The sequence below is a fragment of the Danio aesculapii genome, chromosome 13 (genome assembly GCF_903798145.1).
Source record: "Danio aesculapii chromosome 13, fDanAes4.1, whole genome shotgun sequence".
NCBI lineage: Eukaryota > Metazoa > Chordata > Actinopteri > Cypriniformes > Danionidae > Danio > Danio aesculapii.
The window spans coordinates 22,875,509-22,900,800 of NC_079447.1; the positions used below are offsets into that span (position 1 = coordinate 22,875,509).

Below are 25,292 nucleotides of genomic sequence, written 5' to 3' on the forward strand. Positions count from 1 at the left end.
ACACCACTAGCTTAATAAACTACTAGCTGTTTATTAATAGTCAGTAAGGTAGAAGTTAGGTTTGGGTTTTGGGTAAGATTAGAGATGCAGAATTAGATCATACTTTATAACTACTAATAAACATTTAATATCTTAATAATTGGCAGGTAATAATCCAGTAGTTAATGGCATGAATTGTGACAAATAAAGTGTTACCAAACCTTCTTATATTCACAGAAAATGCAAAAATCCTATAATCTGATTGTACAGTGCAGAATAAAAGTGCGTTTATGAAATATACTGAAATAAGGGTTTTTTTTCCAATATAATAACCACATAGGAATCTGGTTTCTGTTAATAAGCTTTTTCCCAAGTTTTCTGGATTGGTAGATGCAATAGGGACCAAATTATAACATTTAAAATGGAAAAAGTCAGATTTACAAGATATACAGCATATTTTATTAATATTTAATAATAAAAACAATTATTTGAAACCATTTTCTCTTCAAGTCAGTATACTGATTAAGATTTGTTATGCAAATAAATGTGTAATCCACTGTAAACTCTTCAAGCATCTGCTGCAAAAAATGCATTTCAGAAACAAGAGAGTCCAACTGACAATTTTACGGCACTATAACTGTTTAAAGGTAACATTAACAAGAGCTCAAAGCATAAATATATGAATCTGCTGGCATTTATCCATTACAGGTGCTTAACGTTCTTTTACGAGAGGCAAATAAAAGCGTAATTCAGAGCGTGAGGAATGACTTTTGGCCCATCCTCACAGCTCAGTGTCAGCTGCACTGTATATCACAGAGACAAAATATACCATTATTTATACATATTTTCCACATTATAATCAAAATATAAAATATACTGTATATATTTTTGGGTTTTCAAGCAGATTTCATCTATTCATATTTATTTTTTTTCTGCCAAGTTTAGAATAAAGTTTTATATTACCTCAAAAATGTATATTTATTATTTATTTATATTTATTATTTATATATTTAAAAAATGTTTAAGACATATTAATCTGTTTTAATCTGTTTTTAATCTTTGTTTTTATTTTCCTATACTTCGAATACTCTGTTATTCCTGTTTGTGTAAAGCACTTTGAATTACCATTGTGTATGAAATATGCTATATAAATAAACTTGCCTTACCTACAAATTTATAACTGTACATGCCCTACTACCAATAGTAATACTATATAATTGCAAATTATTTTTACTTTATTTTTAATAATTACTTTAATTATAATTATTTATAATTTAAAAGTTATTTATTTTTTATATAATTATATTATTGATCTTATTATTTTTTAATTAATTTATTATTATATACTATTATACATATTTCCCACATTAATAATCAAAATATAAAATATGTAAATGTATTTATGTTTTTCAAGCAGATTTCATATAAACAGTTATTTTAAGGTTTATATTACTTTAAAAACATATATTGATTATTTATACAAATTTAAAACTATACTAGTACTACGACTAATACTACATAATTGCAAATTATTATTAATTAGAATTATTTTAAATAATTATTTTTAATAAGAATCATTTATAATTATAAATAAATGTTGTTATTTTATATTCATTTACAAACATTGTTTTAGAATTAATTTATTACTAAACTGTAAAAAAATACTGGTTGCCTTAAATTTTTAAGCTGAATCAAAATTAACCTTGTGAGTCCATTGAACTTATATTATTCTAAACTAGTTTAAAACAGCTTGCGTAACTTATAAAATTAAGTTAGAACATGATTAACTTAGTTTAATACATTACAGTTAATTGAAAACATATGTTGTCAAGACTAATTGATGATATAATTTTTTACAGTATTAATGAGAATAATAATAATAATTATTATTATTATTATTAATTAATAATAAATAATTGTATAATTTGTGTTTGTTTCGACATACTGTATAAAATGATTTATATTTTTTAATATTATCTTAATATTCCCATTTAAATGTAACAATAATAAGTATACACTGATATATTTATGCACAAAGCATAAACATATGAATCTTACAAGGCATCTTCTGGTGTTTATCCATTACAAGGTGCTAAGATTCTTTTACGAGAGGTAAATAAAAGCAGAACTGGGATGAGTTTAGGCCATCCTCACAGCTCAGTGTCAGCTGCATTGTATATCACAGAGACAGCGAAACATGCCGGAGTCATCCTGCAGCCAGTGCGCGCCGGATTGTGCATTGATCGAGTAATGTGGGAGTGTTTCAGCCAGCGCCAGACACACTGAACGCCGCCGCTGTGTGGTGTCGGGTGGCCGTCCCTCTGTCGCCATCCTGCCTGTCACCAGGTTATCGCTGGAGCTGCACTTTCTCCACAAACCCCTGACCTGACGTGCATATCTCTTCCCTCCCTTTTCGCAGTGTGTTTGCGTGATGAGTGCAGATAAAGAGAGGAAGGAGAGGGTGGGACCGTGGAGGACATGAAACGAGAGGGGCTGTGAGTGTGGCTTTATGGGACTGAGCTCTGGCACTGTCGTCTGCATGTCTGGGGCGGCAGACGCCCTCATGATGCAGGAAAGATGGATGCCCACATGATGCACAGAGTGAGAGAGAGGAAGTCTGAGTCATATCTGCTTCTTCATCTCCCACTGCGCTGGACGCAACTGCTAGACTTCAATTGAAATATCCCGGATATCAGCTGCAACTGAGAAATTCTTGAGCTAATATAGAGTATTATTGAAGGTGCAGTAGGTGATCTGCCAAAATGCTAACCGTTTAGCATAATATCTTTGAAACACAATCCCTCCCCTGCTGTGCAAAGCCATGACTCCTGATATCACGAATGCGTACATTAAAGATGACAGTAGACAACTAACTAGATCATGTCATTCGGCAGTTAGAAAATTTTATAGTACTTCATAATAATAATTAACAAAAAACTGTATTACATCTAGCATGTTTTCAGTTGTGTAGCGAGCAAAACTTGTCATAATGTGCAATATTTCATGCAAGCAAGGATCGCTGGTCTCACGCTCTCACGCACTTTGTCCCAAAGAGACTACTGTATGCTTAGTGTTTGGCCAGCGGGCTGCAGGAATTACACTAACTAACTAAGCCAAATTTACATGCTATTTTAGACAGAAAATTCAAAGTAGCTGGTAAACAATATAGGGAGCGCGTCACAGGTTGTCATTGTTCAAAAGTAAACTAATGTGAATATAAAACCAGCTTCACCTCAGTAAAGCAGGCTACACTGTAAAAAATGCAGTGTTTCACACAATTCATTCATGTTGTCCCAACACAAATTGATTAAGTTAACTCAACACTTTTAACAAATTTATGTGGATTGAACATAAAAAATTAAGTTGTTCCAATGAAATCTCAAGAATTGTGTTGATTCAGCTTATTTTAAATAAGTAGTTTGAACAAGCAAAAAAAAAAAAAATTTTTTTTTAAGTGTACATTTGTTGACAGACAGTTTGGGCTACTTATCTGAAATATGGGAATTATCGGCAAAACAATTTTTAACTGGATGAACATTTTTAGTCTTATGCCTCACTCAGAATATTAGATCATTTACTTCAATCATTACTATTGAAATATGAAGAGACTTTCAACCAGCACAACAAAAAAAGAATGTTTCTGAAGAAAATCACCTACTTCACCTATAACTGCAACCCTGATACAAAATGCAATAAACGGTTCAGAAAATATTTTTTTGTATAGTATTTTTCTCCAATTAAATTGGTTTAAGTTTTAAAATCTATTAGAAAATGACAATTACATAATAAAATGAAAATCAAAAACTATTTTTTAAACAAGTTATTCAAAATAATAATAATTATATTTATTTATGTTTAATATAATTATATTGAAATAAAATTTAAAAAAATATAATAAAAATAGAAATAGTATTATAATAATGAAATAATATTATAAAAATAGAAATAATAAAAACTTTTATAAATAACAGGTGTTTATTAAAGACATAAACATTTTAAATAATAACATTTATTTAAAACTATTAAATTTATATTTTCTATAGGATGATTTACAATATTACATTTGTGCATATACATTAGTTTAGTCAGTACTGAAGCCAAAAAAGTAGCCCACATTTATGTTAAATAAAATATTTAATAAAAAGTTTAAAAAGAGTAATAATCAAAGAATAAAATAAAAAAAATCACATTTTGTTAGCTTGTAATTTATATATATATATATATATATATATATATATATATATATATATATATATATATATATATATATATATATATATATATATATATATATATATATAAATAAATCTACAGATGTTTGGTGACTAAATGACTAAATTATTATTTTAATAAACATATCTGTTTAATAAATCTGTTTTGTTCACATGCTCCAAAACCTCTATATTCAATGTGAAATGGAAAAAACAATATATAAAAAATGTCATGTACTTATTTAAGTTGATATACAGTATATTTGTTGAAAATAATTTTAGCTGTTATCTACAAAGAGCAACAGGAAACCCAAACATCCTAAACAAATCTGGAAAGCCCAAGGTGTCCCACAGTAACCATGGTTCAAATGGACAGTTTATCTTCATTCTCAAAAGCGAGCCGTGTCAGGCTTTTCTCAAATGAAGTACACTCACACACCTCAACCCCGGCATTTGCGGACCATCTATCTCTGTTTGGCTGATGCCCATCCGCAATTCACTTTGACAAATGTACAAGAACAGGACACTCAGCTTTGGCTGAGAAGGTCAGGATTTCAAACAGAGCTGATTACAAAGCGATGTTGCTCTGCTGATGGATGACTGCTGGAAAGTGAACTCTGGCGGCTCATCAATGAATTATTCGGAGGCGTTTCTGGCACGGTCAGAGCTCCATGTGTAAAATCGGCAGGAAAAGACAACCTCGGGAAGTTAAATCGCCTCATGACGTCTTAAAGAGATGGGTGAGTGTCAGACAGAGGAAAGTGAAAGCATGCTAATGCATGGCCGTGCGCTAGAATTGCACAAAGATTTCCCGTCACATCACTAGATGAGATATGTGCATTCATTACAGGCTCAAAGACGTTGTTTTATTATCAATGATGAGTGAGAAAAGCATCACATGAGGGGAAAAACACTTACCTGCCGACTTTGGGGTGAACTTATCCCGGTTTGCAGCACAAACGGCCAGAAGCCGGTAGCCGAGGTCCAGATCAAAACCCTGCTGCGCTGCCACGCGGCTTACAACCTGTGGAGAATAACAGAGCAACATTTTAGAGAATGTGTATGCTTTTACCTGTGGTTGACAAATTTAATTCCAACCCAAACAGAATATTTCTATTTTAACCATAAACAAATGCACTATTATTATTATTATTATTATTATTATTATTATTATTATTATTATTATTATTACAGATGTTACAATCTTTGATGATAAACATTAGTTTATCTGCATCTGCTTAAGCTATTGTCAAAATGTTTGTTATGTTCTAATAAAAACAAGCAGTCTAATGATAAAATAATAATTAGCTGTCTCATTTCTACACCCGTTGCCTTAAAATAAATGTAAAAATACATACAAAATTGACCTTTGTTTGTTTATTTATATTTTGTTGGTTTAATAATTTAACAAGAAAAATACACTTGACATTGTTATACAAAGACAACTGGTGTCGTGTACATAGGGAATATAACATCCTGATTAGGCTTTACATAAAAAAACAGTGCAACAATCATGTACAGTACATACAGTGCCACAAACATAAAATGTAGGTCTGTCTAAAAATTTTTATCATTGTAATTTTTTGATTATATTACCGACCCCTAATTTAACATTAAAGCTCCAAAAATTTGAGCTACACCATGGCAGTGTATAGACCAGGGGTCACCAATCTCGTTCCTGGAGGTCTAGTGTCCTGCAGGGTTTAGCTCCAACTTGCCTCAACACACCTGTCTGGTTGTTTCAAGTAAACCTAGTAAGACCTTGATTAGCTTGTTCAGGTGTATTTGATTAGGGTTGCAGCTAAAATCTGCAAGACATCGGACCTCCAGGAACAAGTTTGGTGACCCCTGTTAAAGATTATTTTGAGGGATGCAAACAAAAGCAATGGTCCCAACGTATTTCATGTTTTACATTATTAATTTCTGTAGCTTCCGAGAATCCAAAAACCACATATTGATAAATAACGTTATGATAGGTGTTTTAACAGTAAGTTATGATTGAATTGCCTCTTGTTACAGTTAGGAATTAGTTTGATAAGCAGGAAATGTTCATGGGCCAATGACATTACCACATTGAAATGGTCTATTATGTTTACAGTTTGAAAGCTGCCATTTCCACTTGTTATACCCATCCTTGGGCTTGTGGTTTTGACTTCTGACTGATCAAGTTTATAGAGTTGAGACAGTGAGCAGATGAGGGTAGCAATATTTTGTTATTATTAGAAATAGATTTGTAGAGAGATTATTATATTGCCATATCTGTCAGGGTTCTGCCACTCTGGTCTTGTAAATTCTTGTTTTGGTGGCAGAGTCCGGACACTAGCTCTGTTTTGTCTTGTCCTGTAGTGCTCGGCTCGAGTTTCCTTGGGTCGAGCACTTGTTTTGTCATTGTCTGGGTGCGCGTCATCAGAGGTGCGTGCGGACCGTGCGCGCTCCCGCTTGATGCGGGCGCGCGGGGTCTGCGCGTCCTTGGGACGCGCGCTCTTGTACTCGTGTTTGTGTTGTTTCGTCAGCATCGCGCTGTTTCATTCTCAGCGTCTCAGTCTAGTTAGGTTTCGGTTTTGGTTGGCGCTGAGATGAAACATGCGCGTTGCATTTGTGAGCGCACGGTAAGGTGTATTCACTTATCGTGTGCTCGTGTCTTGCGTCTGTTGTCAAAGCACGTGGCTCTGTGTTTACATGGGTCGCGTGCTTTTGTTGTGTGCTTTGTGTCTTGTCATATGAACATGCGGTTAATGAGTTCTCTCATTGGCTGCGTGTTCTAATCTTGTTTAATGTGAGCACCTGGCTTGTGTTGTCTCTTTGTCAGGTGCTCTCCCGTCTATTGTCTAGTCCCACCCTCCTTGTTAACCCATTATTAGTTAATTATGTTCATCTGTTGTGTATTAATTTAACCCTGCTTATATTCTCCTCTTGTCTGCTGTCCTGTGCCAGTTCGTCGTCGATATTTTCCAGTCCTGTGTGTTCCAGTCTTGATCCCTGCCAGCCTGCCCAGTCTAGTTTGTCTGTTTTGTTAATGTTTTCCCCCTCGGGGTAGTTTGTTTTGCCTTTTATTTTTAATTTTTTATTAATAAAACCTATTATTTCTGCACTTGAGTCCTCGCTCCCTTTTTCCTCTACACCGATCGTGACAATATCAGCTTGTGATCATCTCATGGCTAAAAAAAAGATGATCAAGTTTTCCACATTTTATAAATAACTCTTTTCTATAATTATGAAAATATTCTAACAATTAAAAGTTTTTAACAGCAACAAATAATACACAAGACAAAATACATAAATAAAATATTAATGATAATATAGAAGATAAAAATCTAAAAGAGTTTAAGGTTTACATTTGATTAAAAAAAAAGCACAATTTTAGAAAGATTCACATTTTAATTTAATGTCTCTCCAGATAAAAATCTTGGCCTGATAACATTAAAAACAGGGAATTCCACAAGAATATGTTGAACAGCTTGGTTCCTGTTGCAATATTGACATTTTGGTGGTTCTTCTCCTTAGAGTAATTGTTCATGTGTGAGTCTCGTGTGTCCAATACGGCATTTTCTAAAATCTCATCATGCCTTGAGTTTAAAAAAATATTGGATTTTCTTTCTATTTCAGGCTGGATTTCAAAAAGTTTATTTTCTGAGCACTGATCCCATCCTGCTTGCCATTTGTTAGAACGTAGCCTTTTATTAGTGGCTTTAAATCTGAAGGTGGGATTTTGCACTTCTTTAAATATATTTGTATTTATTATAGGCTTGTTTTATTGTGCAAGATCTGGCAATCTAAATGAATCTTTACTCTTCCCCTGACATTTCATGCCAAGAGAACATAAACATCATTAGCATCTAGTTGAGTCGGTTCCAAAGACACTTCATATAACTTTTATTAAGGCAGATGTCAATCCCTGCATTTTTCGGAAGTTAGTTTGGTTGTTAAACGTTGTTGAAACATACATCATTCAAATGTGTGTGTGCACAACTAGATTAAGCACTAAAAGGTGAACTGACAACTGAGTTTAGCTGCAGTGCATACAGTATAAGGACTTTGTGTATTCCTGTGTGTCCATTATTTGCATTCACAAGAGAGTTGCAAACACAGTTCTCTGCTAAAAGACTGAAGGAAAACTCAAGCTGAAATGTTCTAAACACACTCTTTAGCATTAAGGCTATTGAATTTTTCAATAGTCTACATGAGCTATATGCAATTAAGCTTCCTTGAAAATCTAGCCCAGACTCCCAGGAGAGCAGAGAAAACCAGCGGTATACTCACATCACCCAACTAACCCCCTCCGCCCCCCACCCCTTCCTTGTACGCCAAATATCTCTCCAAAAACTACTCATAAAAGAGCAATTTCCCTTTTTTAGTGCAATCATATCAAATATTTATATATGTGCATGAATAATGTATTGAAAGATAAAACAGCCACCTCCACTGATGCCGAATAGTGTTAAGACTGTGTTGATATTTGCGGGGCGCGATTGATGAGTTTTCCCCAGAGATGTTTGCGGCTGGTGCGCAGACGTCTCTGTTTGTTCACTGAATACCCTGATCTGCGGAGACCACAGCCCGCACTTGGCCCCTTGAACTCGCAACTCCAGCTTCTTTCAAAGCCTCTTGTGATCTTTCGCCGAACTACTCAAAAGTGCGTAAATAAAACCCTAAAGCCACATGTAAGACAGAGATGTAGGTGACAATGTTACAGCACTGAATACGTAACTGAGGCCTTACCTGTGGAACGTCTTAAAGTGATAGCACACACAAAAAAAAAATCTGTCAAACTTCCATAATGACCTATATCCCTGATTTCTCTTCTTTAAATATTTAGCATTTTTATTGCAACTTAAAACTGTAAGGAATACGGTTAATTACTGTGCCTCTCCATGCTGCTCTAAAAAAAATTAATAAATGACATTTAATTAAATATATAAATAAACAATGAAAAAGGTGATATGACAAATAAATAAATAAATGCTGCCCTATAAACAAAAAATAAATAAAATAAAAATTAAAAATAAACAATGAATGGTAAAATAAAAATAAAATATATTAGAATAAAAATAAATAAATAAAATGAAGTAAATGTGAAATAAAATAAACAATAAAAAAATGTAATAAATAAATAAACACAGCCCTAAAAAATAAAATAAACAATAAGTGAAAAAATATTTGAATAAAACATATAATAATAAATTTATTAAATAAATTAAAAAATAAAATAAAATAAAATAAACAATGAAAAAAGTCATATAACAAATAAAATAAATAAATAAATAAATAAACACTGCCCTACAGAAAACAAAATTGAGAATAAACGACGAATGAAAATAATATTTAAATAAAATATATTATGATATAAATAAATTAATAAATTAACAAAAAAGAAATAATATAAACAATGAAAAAATAATAAATAAATAAACACTGCCCTATAAAAAAATTTAAAATAAAATAACCAATGAATAGGAAAAAATGAAAATATATGAAAATAAATAAAATAAAATAAAAATAAAGAAAGAAAGAATAAAATGAAATAAGCAATTTGTTTGTAAAAAATAAATAAACAATACCCTATAAAATAAAAAAATAATAAACAATGAATGAAAACAAATGATAAAAAATATTATTATATAAATTAATAATTAAATAATAAAGTAATTAATTAAATAAATAATAAATATAAAATAAACAATGAAAAAAGTAATATAACAAATAAATAAAAAATGGAAAAATGGAAAAGGAAAATTAATAAAAATAAATAAATTAAATAAATAAATAAAAAATTAAATAAAATAAACAAATAAATAAATAAACACTTCCCTATAAAAATAAAAAAAACAATGAATGGGAAAAAAAAATTATATATATATATATATATATATATATATATATATATATATATATATATATATTATAATAAAACAAAATAAATAAAATGTATACATTTTAAAAAGCAATAAAAAAATGTAATAAACTAAATGAACACTGCCAATAAAACACACACACACACACACACACACACACACACACACACACACACACACACCACACACACACACACACAAACAAACAAACACAAAAAAATAAACAATGCATGAAGAAAAGTATATATTATACTATTATATAAGTGTAAGTATTATATTATAAATGAATTATTAAATAAATAAATAAATAAATAAATAAATAAATAAATATAAATAGACTAAAGGTTTTTCATTGACTGGTTGATTCACTAATCGATTCATCCTTTAATTTCTAACAAATGATCATTTTTGTCTTTATTGGAGCTTTCCAGCCTCTGCTCACAATTAAATTTCATTATGTGAATAATTGCATGAGAAACGAGTATTTTCACAATGCATCATCAATCAGGATATTGGAGAGCAGAACACAAACAATGCCACTGAAGCAACCAAAATTAGCTGATTACTGCTGCTCAAAATGATCAATTATTGTCATGTTTTGGATGCATTAATTAGTCCAACCAGAGGAAAAAAAACATTTAGAGCAAAGCAAATCAAGCAGAATAATATAATAATTCTTATTAAACTCTATTAATCCTTACTCTATTAAGTCCTTCTCAATCATCCTTACATATGTTTCATGGTTTATGCAACATAAATAGGCAGGTATTCAGTAGCAGATTTCACACAATCTATGCTGTTGTTCACATTCAAGTATCTCCATAATGACCACATATACGGATAACTGACAAAATCATGACGCAAGTAAAAACACTCCATTCTCCAAACGTCTTAGTCACACAAGTTTAGTATAGCACAAAGCTGAAAAAACACAAACAGAACTTATTTTTAGTAACCTGTTCCTTTAAAATTACATGGCACTTAAATATTTTAGTCCACAGGCACACAATGACATTCTCTAAATTAAAAAAAAGTCTTACGTTTGCACAGATTAAGGTTCCTATTTTTCCAGCTAAGCCACGGCTTTAAATATTGCTCTGAATAACATTCAATTTGAACAATTTCACTTTGTCTCCCCTTTCGCTCTCTATTATTCTATCCATCAAAAAAAGGCAGCGGCAATACAGAAGGAGAGGCATTCAACCTTTCATAATATCTGCTGTAAAATCTGAACGAGGCTGTGCATGATCTTTAATGACTCATGTATCACACTGCTGCAGCTGTGCACTGCGTTTATCCACTTACTCACCTTCTCAATGCTTAACACCCAGCGCTTGACGTGCAATTTATGTTCCACATGGGGTGCAAACGTGACTCTTCTTAATCATAAATTGTCATACATCTGCTACCAAGGCGGTGCGACAAAAAACGACAAATCAAACCTGCGCAGACATATTCCTATTCCTGATTTAATGGTCAAATAATGGCTTAATGGGATTCCACAGTAGGATGGCATCTATTGAAACTGGAAATCTACACACATTTTTTTGTCCTCCATTTTTTGGAGGATTTTTTTTTTTTTTGGACAAGCAGAACTGCTGCGCTCTTGCCAAACTTTAATTTCCTCTCCGCAGCTGCACTTGCCAAACGCAGCAGCCAGGCGAGCTGCCATGAGGGCTGGTATAGATTCCTCTGGCATTTAGAAATGCATCCTCTCATAAGCCTTTTCCACATAATCTCTCTTCTCAGAATGCAGGCCTAAAATATTAAGTGATTCAACAGAAAAAATATAATAATAATAATGAAAAAAATCACTGAGCCATGCAAATCTCCTGAGTTGCAGTCTTGTACAAACAGTGGTGCGGAATATACAGTGCACAGCATAAATGAGCAAACCCCTTACAGATCACTCTTTAAAATATAACTTCCTATAGGATGATACACTAGATTATGCAGTCACCGGCCACTTTATTAACTATACTTACTAGTACCGAATTAGACTCCCTTAGCCTTCAGAACTCCCTTAATCCTTCGTGGCATAGACTCAACAAGGTACTGGAAATATTCCTCAGAGATTTTGGTCCATATTGACATGATAGCATCACGCAGTTGCTTGAGATTTGTCGGCTGCACATCCATTATGTGAATCTCCCGTTCCACCACATCCCAAATGTGCTCAATTGGATTGAAATCTGGTGACTGTGGAGGCCATTTAAGTACAGGGAACTCATTGTCACGTTCTAGAAACCAGTCTGAGATGGTTCGCGCTTTATGACATGGCTTTATCCTGCTGGAATTAGCCATCAGAAGATGGGTAGACTGTGGTCATAAAGGGCTGGACATGGTCAGCAACAACACTCAGGTAGGCTGTGGTGTTGACACGATGCTCAATTGATACTAATGAGCCCAAAGTGTGCCAAGAAAATATTCCCCACACCATTACACCACCACCACCAGCCTGAACCGTTGATACAAGGCAGAATGGATCCATGCTTTTATGTTGTTGACGCCAAATTCTGACCCTACCAGCCAAATGTCGCAGCAGAAAAAGAGACTCATCAAACCAGGCAATCAGAGTGGCACCCAGTGTGGTCGTCTGCTGCTGTAATCCATCCGCCTCAAGGTTGGACATGTTGTGAGTTCAGAGATGCTCTTCTGCATACCTCAGTTGTAACGAGCAGTTATTTGAGTTACTGTTGCCTTTATATCAGCTGGAATCAGTCTGGCCATTCTCCTTTGACATCAACAATGCATTTGCGCCCACAGAGCTGCCACTCACTGGATATTTTCTCTTTTTCTTACCATTCATGCCATCTTCAAAGTCACTTAAATCACCTTTCTTCCTCATTCTGATGCTTGGTTTGAACTGCAGCAGATCGTCTTGTCGATTTGAACATGTGAATCTTGATGAGTTGAACATGTGTACCTAATAAAGTGGCCAATGAGTGTTTTTATGTATATACATTACATTAGTCAGTACATGTAAATGATGCTGGGTTCCACACAATTGTTTTGTGTTGGGACAGGATGAAGGAATTAAGCTGACTTATTAGTTTATGTAAATTTAAGATGATTGAACACAAAACAATTAAGTTGTCCGCCAAAAAAACCCTAGTTTTTTGTTGTTTCAGCTTATTTTAAGTAAGGAGTTTGAACAACAAACAATTATTGAGAGTACCAAAGCCAAATCAGGATATAATCGAACATAATTTAAGATTACGATGAAAAAATGTTAACACCTCAATGAAAAAAAAAGAAAAAAAAAAGAAGAAATATGTACAAATAAAAAATAATTAGTTTTGTAATTTAAACCTATTAAATAAATTTAAACATATTGTCTTTTTATTCATGTTTTTGTATTTTGTATTAATTTACAAAAATAGCAGTTTAATAAAATTACTTTGTTCAAATTCACCAACATACATTATCTAAATTCACTGATAAATGGCTCAAAATATTCACTTTCAAAAAGAGGATGTACTCATTTATGCTGTACACTGTCAAATACAAAATCCTGTTTGTTTCTTTCCAGAGCGACGCTCAGCCACAGCACTGCAGAAATACAGTGGCTGACGAGAAAAGACAGTGGAACAGCAGAGATAGTTGTCATCGCTAAAGCTACTGACAGTTTGGAGGTGTCATTTATCATTTGGCTGAGTGCTGATATTGTGCAGCTGGGAAACAATGCAGGAACAGCTCCATATGTAGGTCTGCGGAGAGCACAGATCTACCTGCTGCCTGAGGGGAAATGTGTAAGACATGTCCACATCTGTCAGCCAGTGTTCTTATCTCCAGCGCTCTTTCATCTCTCCACCATCCTCACCTGGGGACGAGAAGCTCTCTCCGCTGCTCTCTGAGGGTCCGCACCGCATCAGACAAATTAATTACAATATACACAGCGCAAACAGACTGCACAAACTGTGTGGAGTGAAGACGGCGTCTGGGGAACACATTGTCAGGTACGCACATGACATAAGCTCCAGAGAGGAAGGCAGGAGCAAAAGACTTGGGCTGTCAGAGCTGTGGAGAAGCACCGAAGAAGGCTGGAGAAACTGTACATTAACATTCATAGTCATTTCAAAGGTGTTGAGTTCTTTGGTGGAGAAAGTCATGGAAGTATGTGAAGTTGATTTGAGCGAGCTTATGCCATTGATTAAAAAACTATATGTGATAAAAATGCTGGAAAGCTCACGACACTACAAAACAAACAAAAAAAAGGATATACTGCAAATCATCCAGTGCACTCTCAGTTAAAAGTTTGGACAGAATGTTTTTTTAAGATGTCTCTTATACTAACCAGCAGTGTTGGGCAATAACACATTACTTTTGACAGTAACTAATACTTTAACGCATTACTTTTTTAATTTATATATATATCTATATATACTATATATATATCGATATATATATCTATACTCTGTTATAGTTACAATATGATGCGTTTGTCCGTTACTTGGTAAATTAATTAATTTTGGCTGCAGTTTAGCTAACATCCACGTTTGGTGGATGCCAACAAACCACTGTACAGACAACGCGTCGTGTATGAGGTGCCAGACTAGACAAAAGTCAAGCGAAAGCAGAGACCGAATGCACGCGAAGTACACCAAGTGTGCTTGTGAGAGAGACAGAATGCGTGTGAGGTAGACCGAATGTGCGTAAGAGAGAGACAGAGATTAACATTACTAACAATACTATTAACATTACTATTATTATGTTAAATTTATGCTAATTATGCTTGTTGTTTCGAATAAATAAGCAAAAACATTAAAAGAAATCGGCAAACTGACACTTTAGCTTCAGAGATCAGATTCAGAGAAGCACTATTGCTCCTAATTATGCATATTTGTATGTGGGCTTTTTTGAACAAGAATGTGTTTTAATCCAATGGTCAACTCATACTTGTCTAATATTTTTTGTGTTGGTGATGTATAGATGACATTGTCATGATTTGGTGTGGCTCAGAAAATGATTTACTTGTTTTTCAACTATTTTTAAATCATAGTAGTGAACTTCTTAAATTTACTATCGAGTACAACTCCTCACAAGTGAGATTTTTGGCTCAGCCTGATGAAGACCACGTAGGTCAAAAGGTTGTGACATTAACATTTTTAGAGCTAAAGTGGGAGTGTGCTGATTTTCTTTTGATTTTTGCTACTGTTTTTTGACCAAGCACCTGCCTTTGAGATTCCTAGATGTGCACACATTAGTTTCTTGGTTGCTCAAATAAATAAGCACTCATTTGTTATCTGTATAACAAAATTGATTACTTTAGTAGACACAGCGACACATTTCTGTTATATTTCAGAACACATTATTTAAAATGTATAGTGTTGTATTGCTTAGAAAAAATGCTGTGACTTATTTTTTTAATTTTTATTGTTTTACATATTTTTGTAGCTATATACAACATCAGATTTTGCACTTTTGAATATACACAGCTTACTTTTCATAAGTTGCTGACAGAACACGTTTAATTTGTGATTAGTTTGAAAATGTCTAATAAATTTCATTTTTGAGCAGTTGTTATGTTTTTGTTTTGTTTAAATGCATAAAATGTATGGTTGTCTATAATAGCAGTTTTTTGGTGCTGAGTTTCACCAAATTGATGCTGAATGATAATTCAGATTACTTTTTATTTATTTATTCTATAACGGTTAATTGTGTTTGTTGTTATTGTTGCTAATTTTCATACTCAAGCTGTTTTGTTTTTTTGTTTCTAAATATATTATTCAGCTGGTTATCACCTTGTGATATTGTTTTATTTTTATGCTGCTGGTCTGACTTAAATAAATGAATGTTTAAAGAATACTTTTTGTTGAAGTCTGTCTTGTGTTTTAATTGTGAGAATGCAAATTAATTAAAATGTGAAGTTGATGTATTCTCTATGCAGCAGTGAAGTGACTTTATAGGGGCATTAATGGGAGCATTACAAACGTTCTTTGGAAAAGTCAAATATTACTTTTTACAGTAATGCATTACTTTTTGGTGTAAGTAATCGATAAAGTAATTGAGTAGCAACTTTAACTAGTTACTATTACTATTACTTTTCAGTAACTAGCACAACACTGCTAACCAGAGCTGCCATAAATAAGTTAATAAATGGGTGGATGGATGGATGGATGGATGGATGGATGGATGGATGGATGGATGGATGGATGGATGGATGGATGGATGGATGGATGGATGGATGGATGGATGGATGGATGGATGGATGGATGGATGGATGGATGGATGGATGGATGGATGGATGGATGGATGGATGGATGGATGGATGGATGGATGGATGGATGGATGGATGGATGGATGGATGGATGGATGGATGGATGGATGGATGGATGGATGGATGGATGGATGGATGGATGGATGGATGGATGGATGGATGGATGGATGGATGGATGGATGGATGGATGGATGGATGGATGGATTTTTAAACAAATTATTCCTGTGATGGTAAAGCTGAACATTCAGCTGCCATTGTTCCTGGGACTAATTTGCTCATTTGGTACTCATAAAACATTTCTGATTATAATTAATGGTTAAAACTGTTTTTTGCTGTTTGAGAATGCACTTGAAGAATAGTAAGTACAATGTTATTGTCGAAAAGGCTGGTGTTCAGTTCAAAAGGCTCTAATAATTAAAGTTTAAAATAAAGATGTTGCAGATTTCTACAATTTACACTTAAATAACACAAATGAATGCAATGCTAGCCACTGTTTTTCTTCATGTACACATTGTGTTTGGGGAATTAACTTGGAATATATAATGTAGAGTTATTTCATTCTGTCATCTGTATATAACAGACTCAGGGTCTGTGGTTTCAATTTACTCTGAATTGGCCATTCGCTAGCAATGTTATTCGTAAAAGCTGTGCTGTTATATTTTGTGTCCAATTATTTAATTTTGTGAGATGTAGTCATGTAATATATATCCTGTTTGCTCAATTAAAAACAGAAAACCCACTTTATGTTGACACTAGAGTTGTAATCACCCCGACTGGGTTTATGCTGCAATACCAACACTTATTTGCATGAAACTCTGATCCTCATGTTAAAATATCAACAATACAAACTGAAAAATAACATGTTAGCAATAGAAGTACATTTACAGAAATGTTAGGATTTATTACGGCCTTAAGTCTTCTGGCTGAGAATCACTGACCCAAGATATACAATAGCAACTCTTTGGAGGGAGGGAGGGAGAGGGAGAGAGAGAGAGAGAGAGAGAGAGAGCGAGAGAGAGCGAGAGAGAGAGAGAGAGAGAGAGAGAGAGAGAGAGAAAGAGAAAGAGAGAGAGAGAGAGAGAGAGAGAGAGAGAGAAATCAATGATAGCTGATAAGTTTAAGTATAGCTAGAACAGACATATTCCTAGAGCCTCCAAGCAAATAACTATCTAAGGAATTCAGATCACAGAGTGGGAGTGGAACTGCAATAAGACCAGTGGAAATCAATGGGAAATGTCTGTAAGCCCACAAAAAGCACCTGGACTGAAGGCCTGAACCAGACAGAAGGTAATGCTAAACACAGGCAATGTGCCATAATCAATGACACTCTTAGACAATGTGGGACTGGGGGCTGTTTTTCAACCAACTATATGTTCTGCACCACTAGCATCACCGAGAATACTAAATATGAAAACAAATCATATTCTAAATGCAGCTACTTTAGGAGGGAATCAGCCAACTAATGACTTGCTTATACAGTAGCTGATTTTGACTATTGAGATAACAGAACATATTTAACATGACACAAAAAATTAAATACCGTGACATTGCAGTACAAAAAGCAGAGGTTAGAGGAGGGAAGAAAAGAAACAGAGGGGGATAGAGTTGAGTGGGTGGGCTGAGGGACGCATGAAGCGTGACTGTAGCTTTAACCTTCGTCACTGGCCCCTGACATGAGGACAAGACTTGAGCAGCTGCTGTCTTACCGTCAAACATCCCATAAGGCTTTGCTCGAAGGGCCGCTGGAAGGCTCGTGGGTCTCCGCACCAGTCCAGCAGCTCTGTGGCCGCCGTCTGGAAATTGGCCGGATTCTGTAAGTGCTGTTCGAAGAGAAGCACATCACAAAGAGCGCATGGTTAATGACAGAAAACACTGAGGTTTTGGCACCCTCTCATTTTTATTAGTAAAATAAATATTATTAAAATGATCACACTGTTTTGAAAGAACAACAAAAATACTTCATTATGCAGAAATCACACGAATAATACTGGTGTTTACAAAAAAAAAAACTTGGCTACAGGAATTTAACAATGAGCATCAGTAAATTCACTAAATGAATAATAAAAAAAGATAATTATTTTAAAATTTAAAATTAAAATTTTTAAACTATTCTAAAAAACAGCCCTAGGGAAACGGTTAATTAATGCATTTTTAACCATTTTTTTGCAAATGTAATATTTGACTTTACAATATGATTATTAAAACAGCTGGACCCTACATGTACAGTATTGTATTCTGTTATTTTACAAGCTTACAGAAGAAAAAGAAAAATTGTGACATTAAAGTCTATATGTGCGTCCCAGATCAATACTTATGCACTATTCTACGGCATTCTGTAGTATAAATAGTGTAAGTAGTGCGTTCACACTGAAAACTCTAAAAATAATAAGTGCACTTTAAATACCTGGATGATGCACTTATTCAGCAGGTAAAATGAAGTGTGGAATGTTGGACACTTCAAGAACTCATCAACCACAGGGGCGGAGCTTTCGGGCACTCATGTTGGATAACTATTTATTTTGGCTTGAGAAATCAAAATTCTCCTACGAGAGTGTTTATATCGGCTCCCAATGGTGAATGCATTTACAGTTCCGTGTATACTCATGGCAGGTATTATTTGATAGTTACATTTTTTTCGCTAATTTGGCAACTGTCAAACGTCATCAGAGAATCTGTATTTCTGCTTAGTAAAAAACCATTAGTGTTCCATTTTGGACGACACTACATGCATATACTATGCTGTTGGGTGTGTAAGTGCATAAGTACATAGTGCATGAGTGTATAGTGTACCATTTGATCATGTGAAATCAAATTTACTATGTTATTTTGCTAGCACACATTATTATTCTTTATGTAAAACAATGAATCTGTCCAAGGTAATCCACCAAAAAAAGGTTTTATAATCTTTAAACAAATCTGACCATATTCTTCATCTTTGGAGTGTTAGTTCTACACTGGCTTTAGCAACAATATTCAACAATATTCTTAACCAGCGCACATTGTTATTCTTTAGTTAAAACAATTAATCTGTCCAAGTTAATCCACTAAAAAGTTTTATAATCTTTAAACAAATCTGACCATTTGTTTCCATGTTTGGAGTGGTGATCCAATGTTGACGTCAGTTTGATGGCTTTAGTCACAATTTCCTTAACCACACCACTCTTACCGTTAGTTTGCGATAAGAAATGATGGCCATAAAAGTCCCGCTCCCAACACAATATTCTGCTTCAGTTGAAAGAACATCAACATACTGAAAAAAAAAGTCTCAGCAACTTCTGCTTTACATGGATTTTAAACCAAGAAAATTTCTTTAAAGCATCAGAAGCAAACCAACAAGCAAATCCAAATCATTTAAGATCACGTAAATCAAATATATATATATAAATCTTCAACAGATTCTGCTTGTAATCTAAATCACAAACCATATTCCACTTCTACACATCATGGCATATTTACGACCTGTAGTCGACGAGAGCTGGTATAAGTTGAGCATAAAGTGGATATCGTTTTCACTCGACCAAGTGCTCCTGCCCTTTGACTCGGTGCATCTGCACAACCCCGCGAAAAACCTAGCCGGTAACCCAAGGCCTCCTGGTCCGAACACAGCTGTGCATTCTGGGACAGATCCACCCTCCTGACAAAGAGCTCAGTGTGCTTCAAGGCCTCCTCGCACACCACAGCACGTCCTAATCCAGACTCTTCATCATCTTTTGTCCACTAAGATGTAATAGATCTGCACTTCTGAAAGCAATAGTCAAGCAGGCTGGCCAATAAGGCGAGCACAAGAAGGGGGGGCTTTGTAACAGAACTCAATGAGAAGAAGCTTATTCTCCTTCCCCCATTTTTTTTTTTTTGTTATTTATTGAGCGGCGAGGTTGTTTATCCTCCCCTCAGGACTGCCCTCCCCCCACCCGAACTCTCCAGCGACTGGTGGCGCACAAGACATGACAAGAAATTTAAACAAACGCGCAATCTGTGCACCCTCTTCAGAGCCGCTGCACGTTTAATACTCTGAGCAGGAGACTGTGCACTTTGAAGAGCATTATAGTCGGACGGACACCTCCTTTTCCTCGGCTCACAGCGAGGAAGCCGCATTGTCTTCCGAGGGCGGCAGAGGTCGCCATTTGAATGAGCGGCTTTGGTGTGTGTGTGTGTTGACAAAGAGCTCATCTGACAAAGAGCCAATGTCTACTGCCGCAGAACCCTGCTGAGTAAATCCTGCACAGCATAAGGAATATTCGGGTAGTGAACGTTCCCCCTTACGTTGCAAAAAAAAAAAAACTCCATTTTAAGGGCTAGGCTTTGTTTAAACGGACATTCTGGTGTCTGGGTCTGACCGTACGATTATCAGGAGGGGATGAAAAGCTGTTGTGATTGTGGGCGCTCAGAGCCGTGTGTCAGCAATGAAGGGTTTTTGGCAGGATCGCAACACAGGTGTTAACGCAACAGCGGCCAAAATCTCAGCACTCTACCTTTCCCCTGCTAAGTGCACGGTGTCCAAACAGGACCTCTCCACCTCAGGGCAGATCTGTGTGTTGTGATCAGTCACTCCAGAGGCATGACGTCTTGTTGCTTGACCAGGACCTGACAACTGGACTAACTGGATAATAGAAATTAAAAGTTTTCCCGCTGTTTTCATGATGTCCACCAAGTCTAGTTATAGGAATTAAGCTGCAAAAGCATGTAACTGTAAAGTAATATCGTTATAAGTATTCAAATATTTACATATTATGTTTTACTGTACACAAACAAGGAAAACCAGGAAAATCATGTCGTGTTTTAAATGAATCATTTCCAGTTTATTTCTTACAAATTTATATTTACATGTTATGGGAATACATTTAAGTGTAATTTAAAAACACATAATTCATGTTTTTATACAATTTGTGTTTTTATTGTACGCACAGATAATAATAATAATTATTATTATTATTATTTTTTTTTTTTTATTTATTATTATTTATTATTTGTTTTTATAATATTTTGTTTATATGATATATGATTAATACTAAGATTAATAATAATAATAATATTAATAATAATAAACAACAACAGTAACAATAGTATGATTAATACAAAGAGGATTAATAATAATAATAATCAAAATAATTATAATACAATTAATACTAAGATAAATAATAATAATGATAATACGGTTAATACTAAGATTATTATTATTAATAATAATATGATTAATACAAAGATTTTTATTATTATTATTATTATTAATAATAATAATAATATGATTAATATAATGATTAAAAAATAATCATATAATTACTACTACTACTACTACTACTACTAATAATAATAATAATTATAATAATATGAATAATATAATGATTTAAAAAATTATATGATTAATACTAAGAATACTACTACTAATAAAAATATGATTAATACAAAGATTAATAATAATAATAATAATAATAATAACAACAACAACAACATTAATAATAATAATATAATGATTAAAAAATAATAATATGATTGATACTAATCCTACTACTACCACTACTACCACTACTACCACTATTAATATTAATAATAATAATAATAATAATAATAATAATAATAATAATAATATGACTAATACAAAATTAATAATAATAATAATAATAATAATAATAATAATAATAATAATAATAATACGAAGATTAATAATAACAACAATAATAATTAATACTAAAAAGATTAATAATTCTAATAACAATTACAACAACAACAACAACAATAATAATATGATTACTACTAAGAAGATTAATAATAATATTAATAATAATAATAATAATAATAATAATAATACTAAGGAAATTAATAATAATAATAATAATAATAATAATAATAATAATTTGTTTTTATAATAATTTGTTTATATAATATATGATTAATACTAAGATTAATACAAAGATTAATAATGATATTAATATTATTAATAATAATAATAATAATAACGTGAGGAACATAATTGTGTATTAGTCTTATCAAGATACCAGAATTTCGATACGATACATTGAAAAATATCGATATACCATTTTTGATACTGCGAGGATAATAAGAATTAGAGAAAAGGACAAAATGTTTAGCATTTAATTTGGTAAATTATGTCAGTTAAACTCATATTAAGAAATTTTAAGTAAAGACATCTTCAAATTATGAAACTGCATTCAACCCTTAGCGCAGACAAAAGGTTTTAGAAAAGGTCAGGATCTTGAATTCCTAAGGGCAATTTCTCTCATCAGCTAATCTGTCAAAGGAAATCCCTGAGCACAAGCTCATTTCATCAGTCCTACACGGGACATGGACCATGAATAACTGCCTCCTCCAGCATCAGAATACTCTTCTGCAAATTTGTATTCATGTTCCATATGAATGATAATTTCTTCTTGCTTAAGAAGAAAAGAAAGACTGTCTAATTAAACCGAGTCACTGTGCCGTGTTTCACTTATTATTTCTAATCATTAAATTCCTCCTCATGTTCTTGATGGAGAATGAGCCAAGAGAATTGTTCTGATCATCCAAACGTTCACCATGCATTCAAAGCTAAACACTGTGAATGATAATAGTTTCACGTTCAGTTCGTTAACAGACTAAACTCGAGCTCTACAAACACAGCAACGAAATCAAGCCAATGTTATTTGAAATTATTTTTAAGACGTTGCATCGTTTTAAATGCAAGCATCATTGATCTGGGCCAGCATGCGATTGGGTTCAATGCATCAGTTTGACTGGAGTTGATTGTGATGTCAGTCTGCTCTCCTCTCAGACAGTACAGGATCTCATTTTGTGTGATTGACAGATATTGGCTGCCGACTGCTCAGCATGCGGCTTTAACTGCTGGTGAGGAAACCCTCCATGAGAAAACAGAGGAATTCTGTAGGAAGGCTCTGTAAATGAAAGTCAGATGGCAGTTGGAGAGAGTGGTTGTATGAGGATGGAAGAAAAAAAAAGTCAACCAAGTCAAAAGAGAAAATGGTCCGTTTGATCGACATCACAATCACAACATGCTGATGGCTTCATGTGGGTGTTAGTCATGAGATTGGACATAATGTTTTACACCACTGTCATTATAACCAACTGAGGAAAGTTGAGGAAAGAATGGATTGTCTGACAGGCAGGAGGATGATTGATTGACAGCATGACAGATTGATGAAAAGACAGAAAATGGGACAGAGAGGAAAGGAAACACCCCTATTAGATTGAAAGATCAGGTTTTTGACATTCACGTCACAAACATGAGAACATTTGGAAATTGACAAGGTATTGCCATTTACATATACAGTAAATACGTTTACATACAAAAGGGTTAAATGTACAGTAGTAAAGACAGCTCGTGACCGTAGCTATAATAATATTGATAAGCATATACAGTTGAAATCAGAATTATTAAAGGTTTTTTTTTGTTATTTAAATACTTAACAAATTATATTTAACAGAGCAAGGAAATGTTCACAGTATGTCTGATGATATTTTTTTCTTCTGGAGAAAGACTTATTTGATTTATTTTGGCTACAAAAAAAGCAAATTTTTTAAGAACCATTTTAAGTTCAAAATTATATTATATATATATATATATATATATATATATATATATATATATATATATATATATATATATATATATATATATATATATATATATATATTAACTTGCCTATTTACCCTAGCCAGCCTAGTTAACCTAATTAACCTAGTTAAGCCTTTAAATGTCACTTTAAGCTGTATAGAAGTGTCTTGAAAAATATCTAGTCAAATATTATTTACTGTCATCATGGCAAAGATAAAAGAAATCAGTTATTAAAACTATTATGTTCAGAAATGTGCTGACAAAATCTTCTCTTCATTAAACAGAAATTGTGGGAAAAAATAAACAGGGGGGCTAATAATTCAGGAGGTTTAATAATTCTGAATTCAACTGTAAAGTGGACAAAAAGGAAATTCTATTTCACGAAATAAATAATCTTCTGAATTAACTATATTGTGGGATATTTTGTTAATGTTAATTTAGTTTTTTAACAGTAACAAAATCTCTCAATATAGTTAATTCAGCAGGCAGTTTTCCATAAAATCAACAAAAAGTGTTATAATAAATAAAGACCTTTTAATTTGTGGAGCTTGTTAAATATAGTATTGGATCTTTGCAGATCTTTTCAAACTCCTTTTGGATGAGCGGATGCCAAAATCTTTTCTGTTTTTGAGAAGTGTTAATTACAAGTTAATTCACAGGTTTCAGATGATTATTTCTGATAAGTGTTTACACAATAAATTAAAATAAGACTTGTGATTCTTTGACCCAATTAATGATTTGTTAGTAGATAGAACCAAGTTTATTTCTTACATTACAATAACCCTATATTATATTATATTATATTATATTATATTATATTATATTATATTATATTATATTATATTATATTATATTATATTATATTATATATTCTTACAATAACCCACTGAATTTCTCATGGAGCAGGCACTAGGACCAAGTGGGAGACTAAGTGGGGTTAACAGAGCAGATACTGAATTAGGCTCTGTATAATTGGTGTCACAGTCAATAAGTCAATACTTTTTTTCCTACATTCAGATCAACATATTAAACATGACCAGAATTTTATTACATAAGTTCATGTATGTATATTACTTTCATTTTCCTAGTGTAATTTTTTACTGTGTTACATTACTACACCTCAGTATGATGACCTGATCTAACTACGAGTGCAGTTAGTACTTCCCTCAGAGGCTCACAAACACTGCAGGAGAGGTAGCCATGTCCACTTATTTACATTTTAAGCCTAACATTTTCTAATTTTCAAGGTATTTGCTTTTTTAATCATATCTGAAATTATCCTAGGAGGAGTAAAACAGCATTTTTAAGCATCTCACATGTTATACAATCTAAAGCATTGCATAAAAAAACATGAGAATGCGTCAAAGAACACTAATTTAAATTACCTCACTAAAATTAACCTCGTAATTTGCTAAAAAACTATTTTTGCTCGTTAAAAAGTACATTTTTCCACTTATTTTGAG

At 33.2% G+C, this 25,292-nt stretch overlaps 1 protein-coding gene across 2 annotated transcripts in view; it reads right to left on the reverse strand.

Moving 5' to 3' along the window:
- Positions 1-25,292, reverse strand: part of zmiz1a (zinc finger, MIZ-type containing 1a) — a 73,870-nt gene that overhangs the window by 45,922 nt on the left and 2,656 nt on the right. For both annotated transcript variants that reach the window (XM_056471539.1, XM_056471538.1), the window contains exons 2-3: positions 17,969-18,082; positions 5,109-5,214 (exon numbers count right to left, since the gene is read on the reverse strand). In XM_056471539.1, the coding sequence (XP_056327514.1) occupies positions 5,109-5,214; positions 17,969-18,082 (220 nt within the window). The remainder of the gene's footprint in view (positions 1-5,108; positions 5,215-17,968; positions 18,083-25,292) is intronic.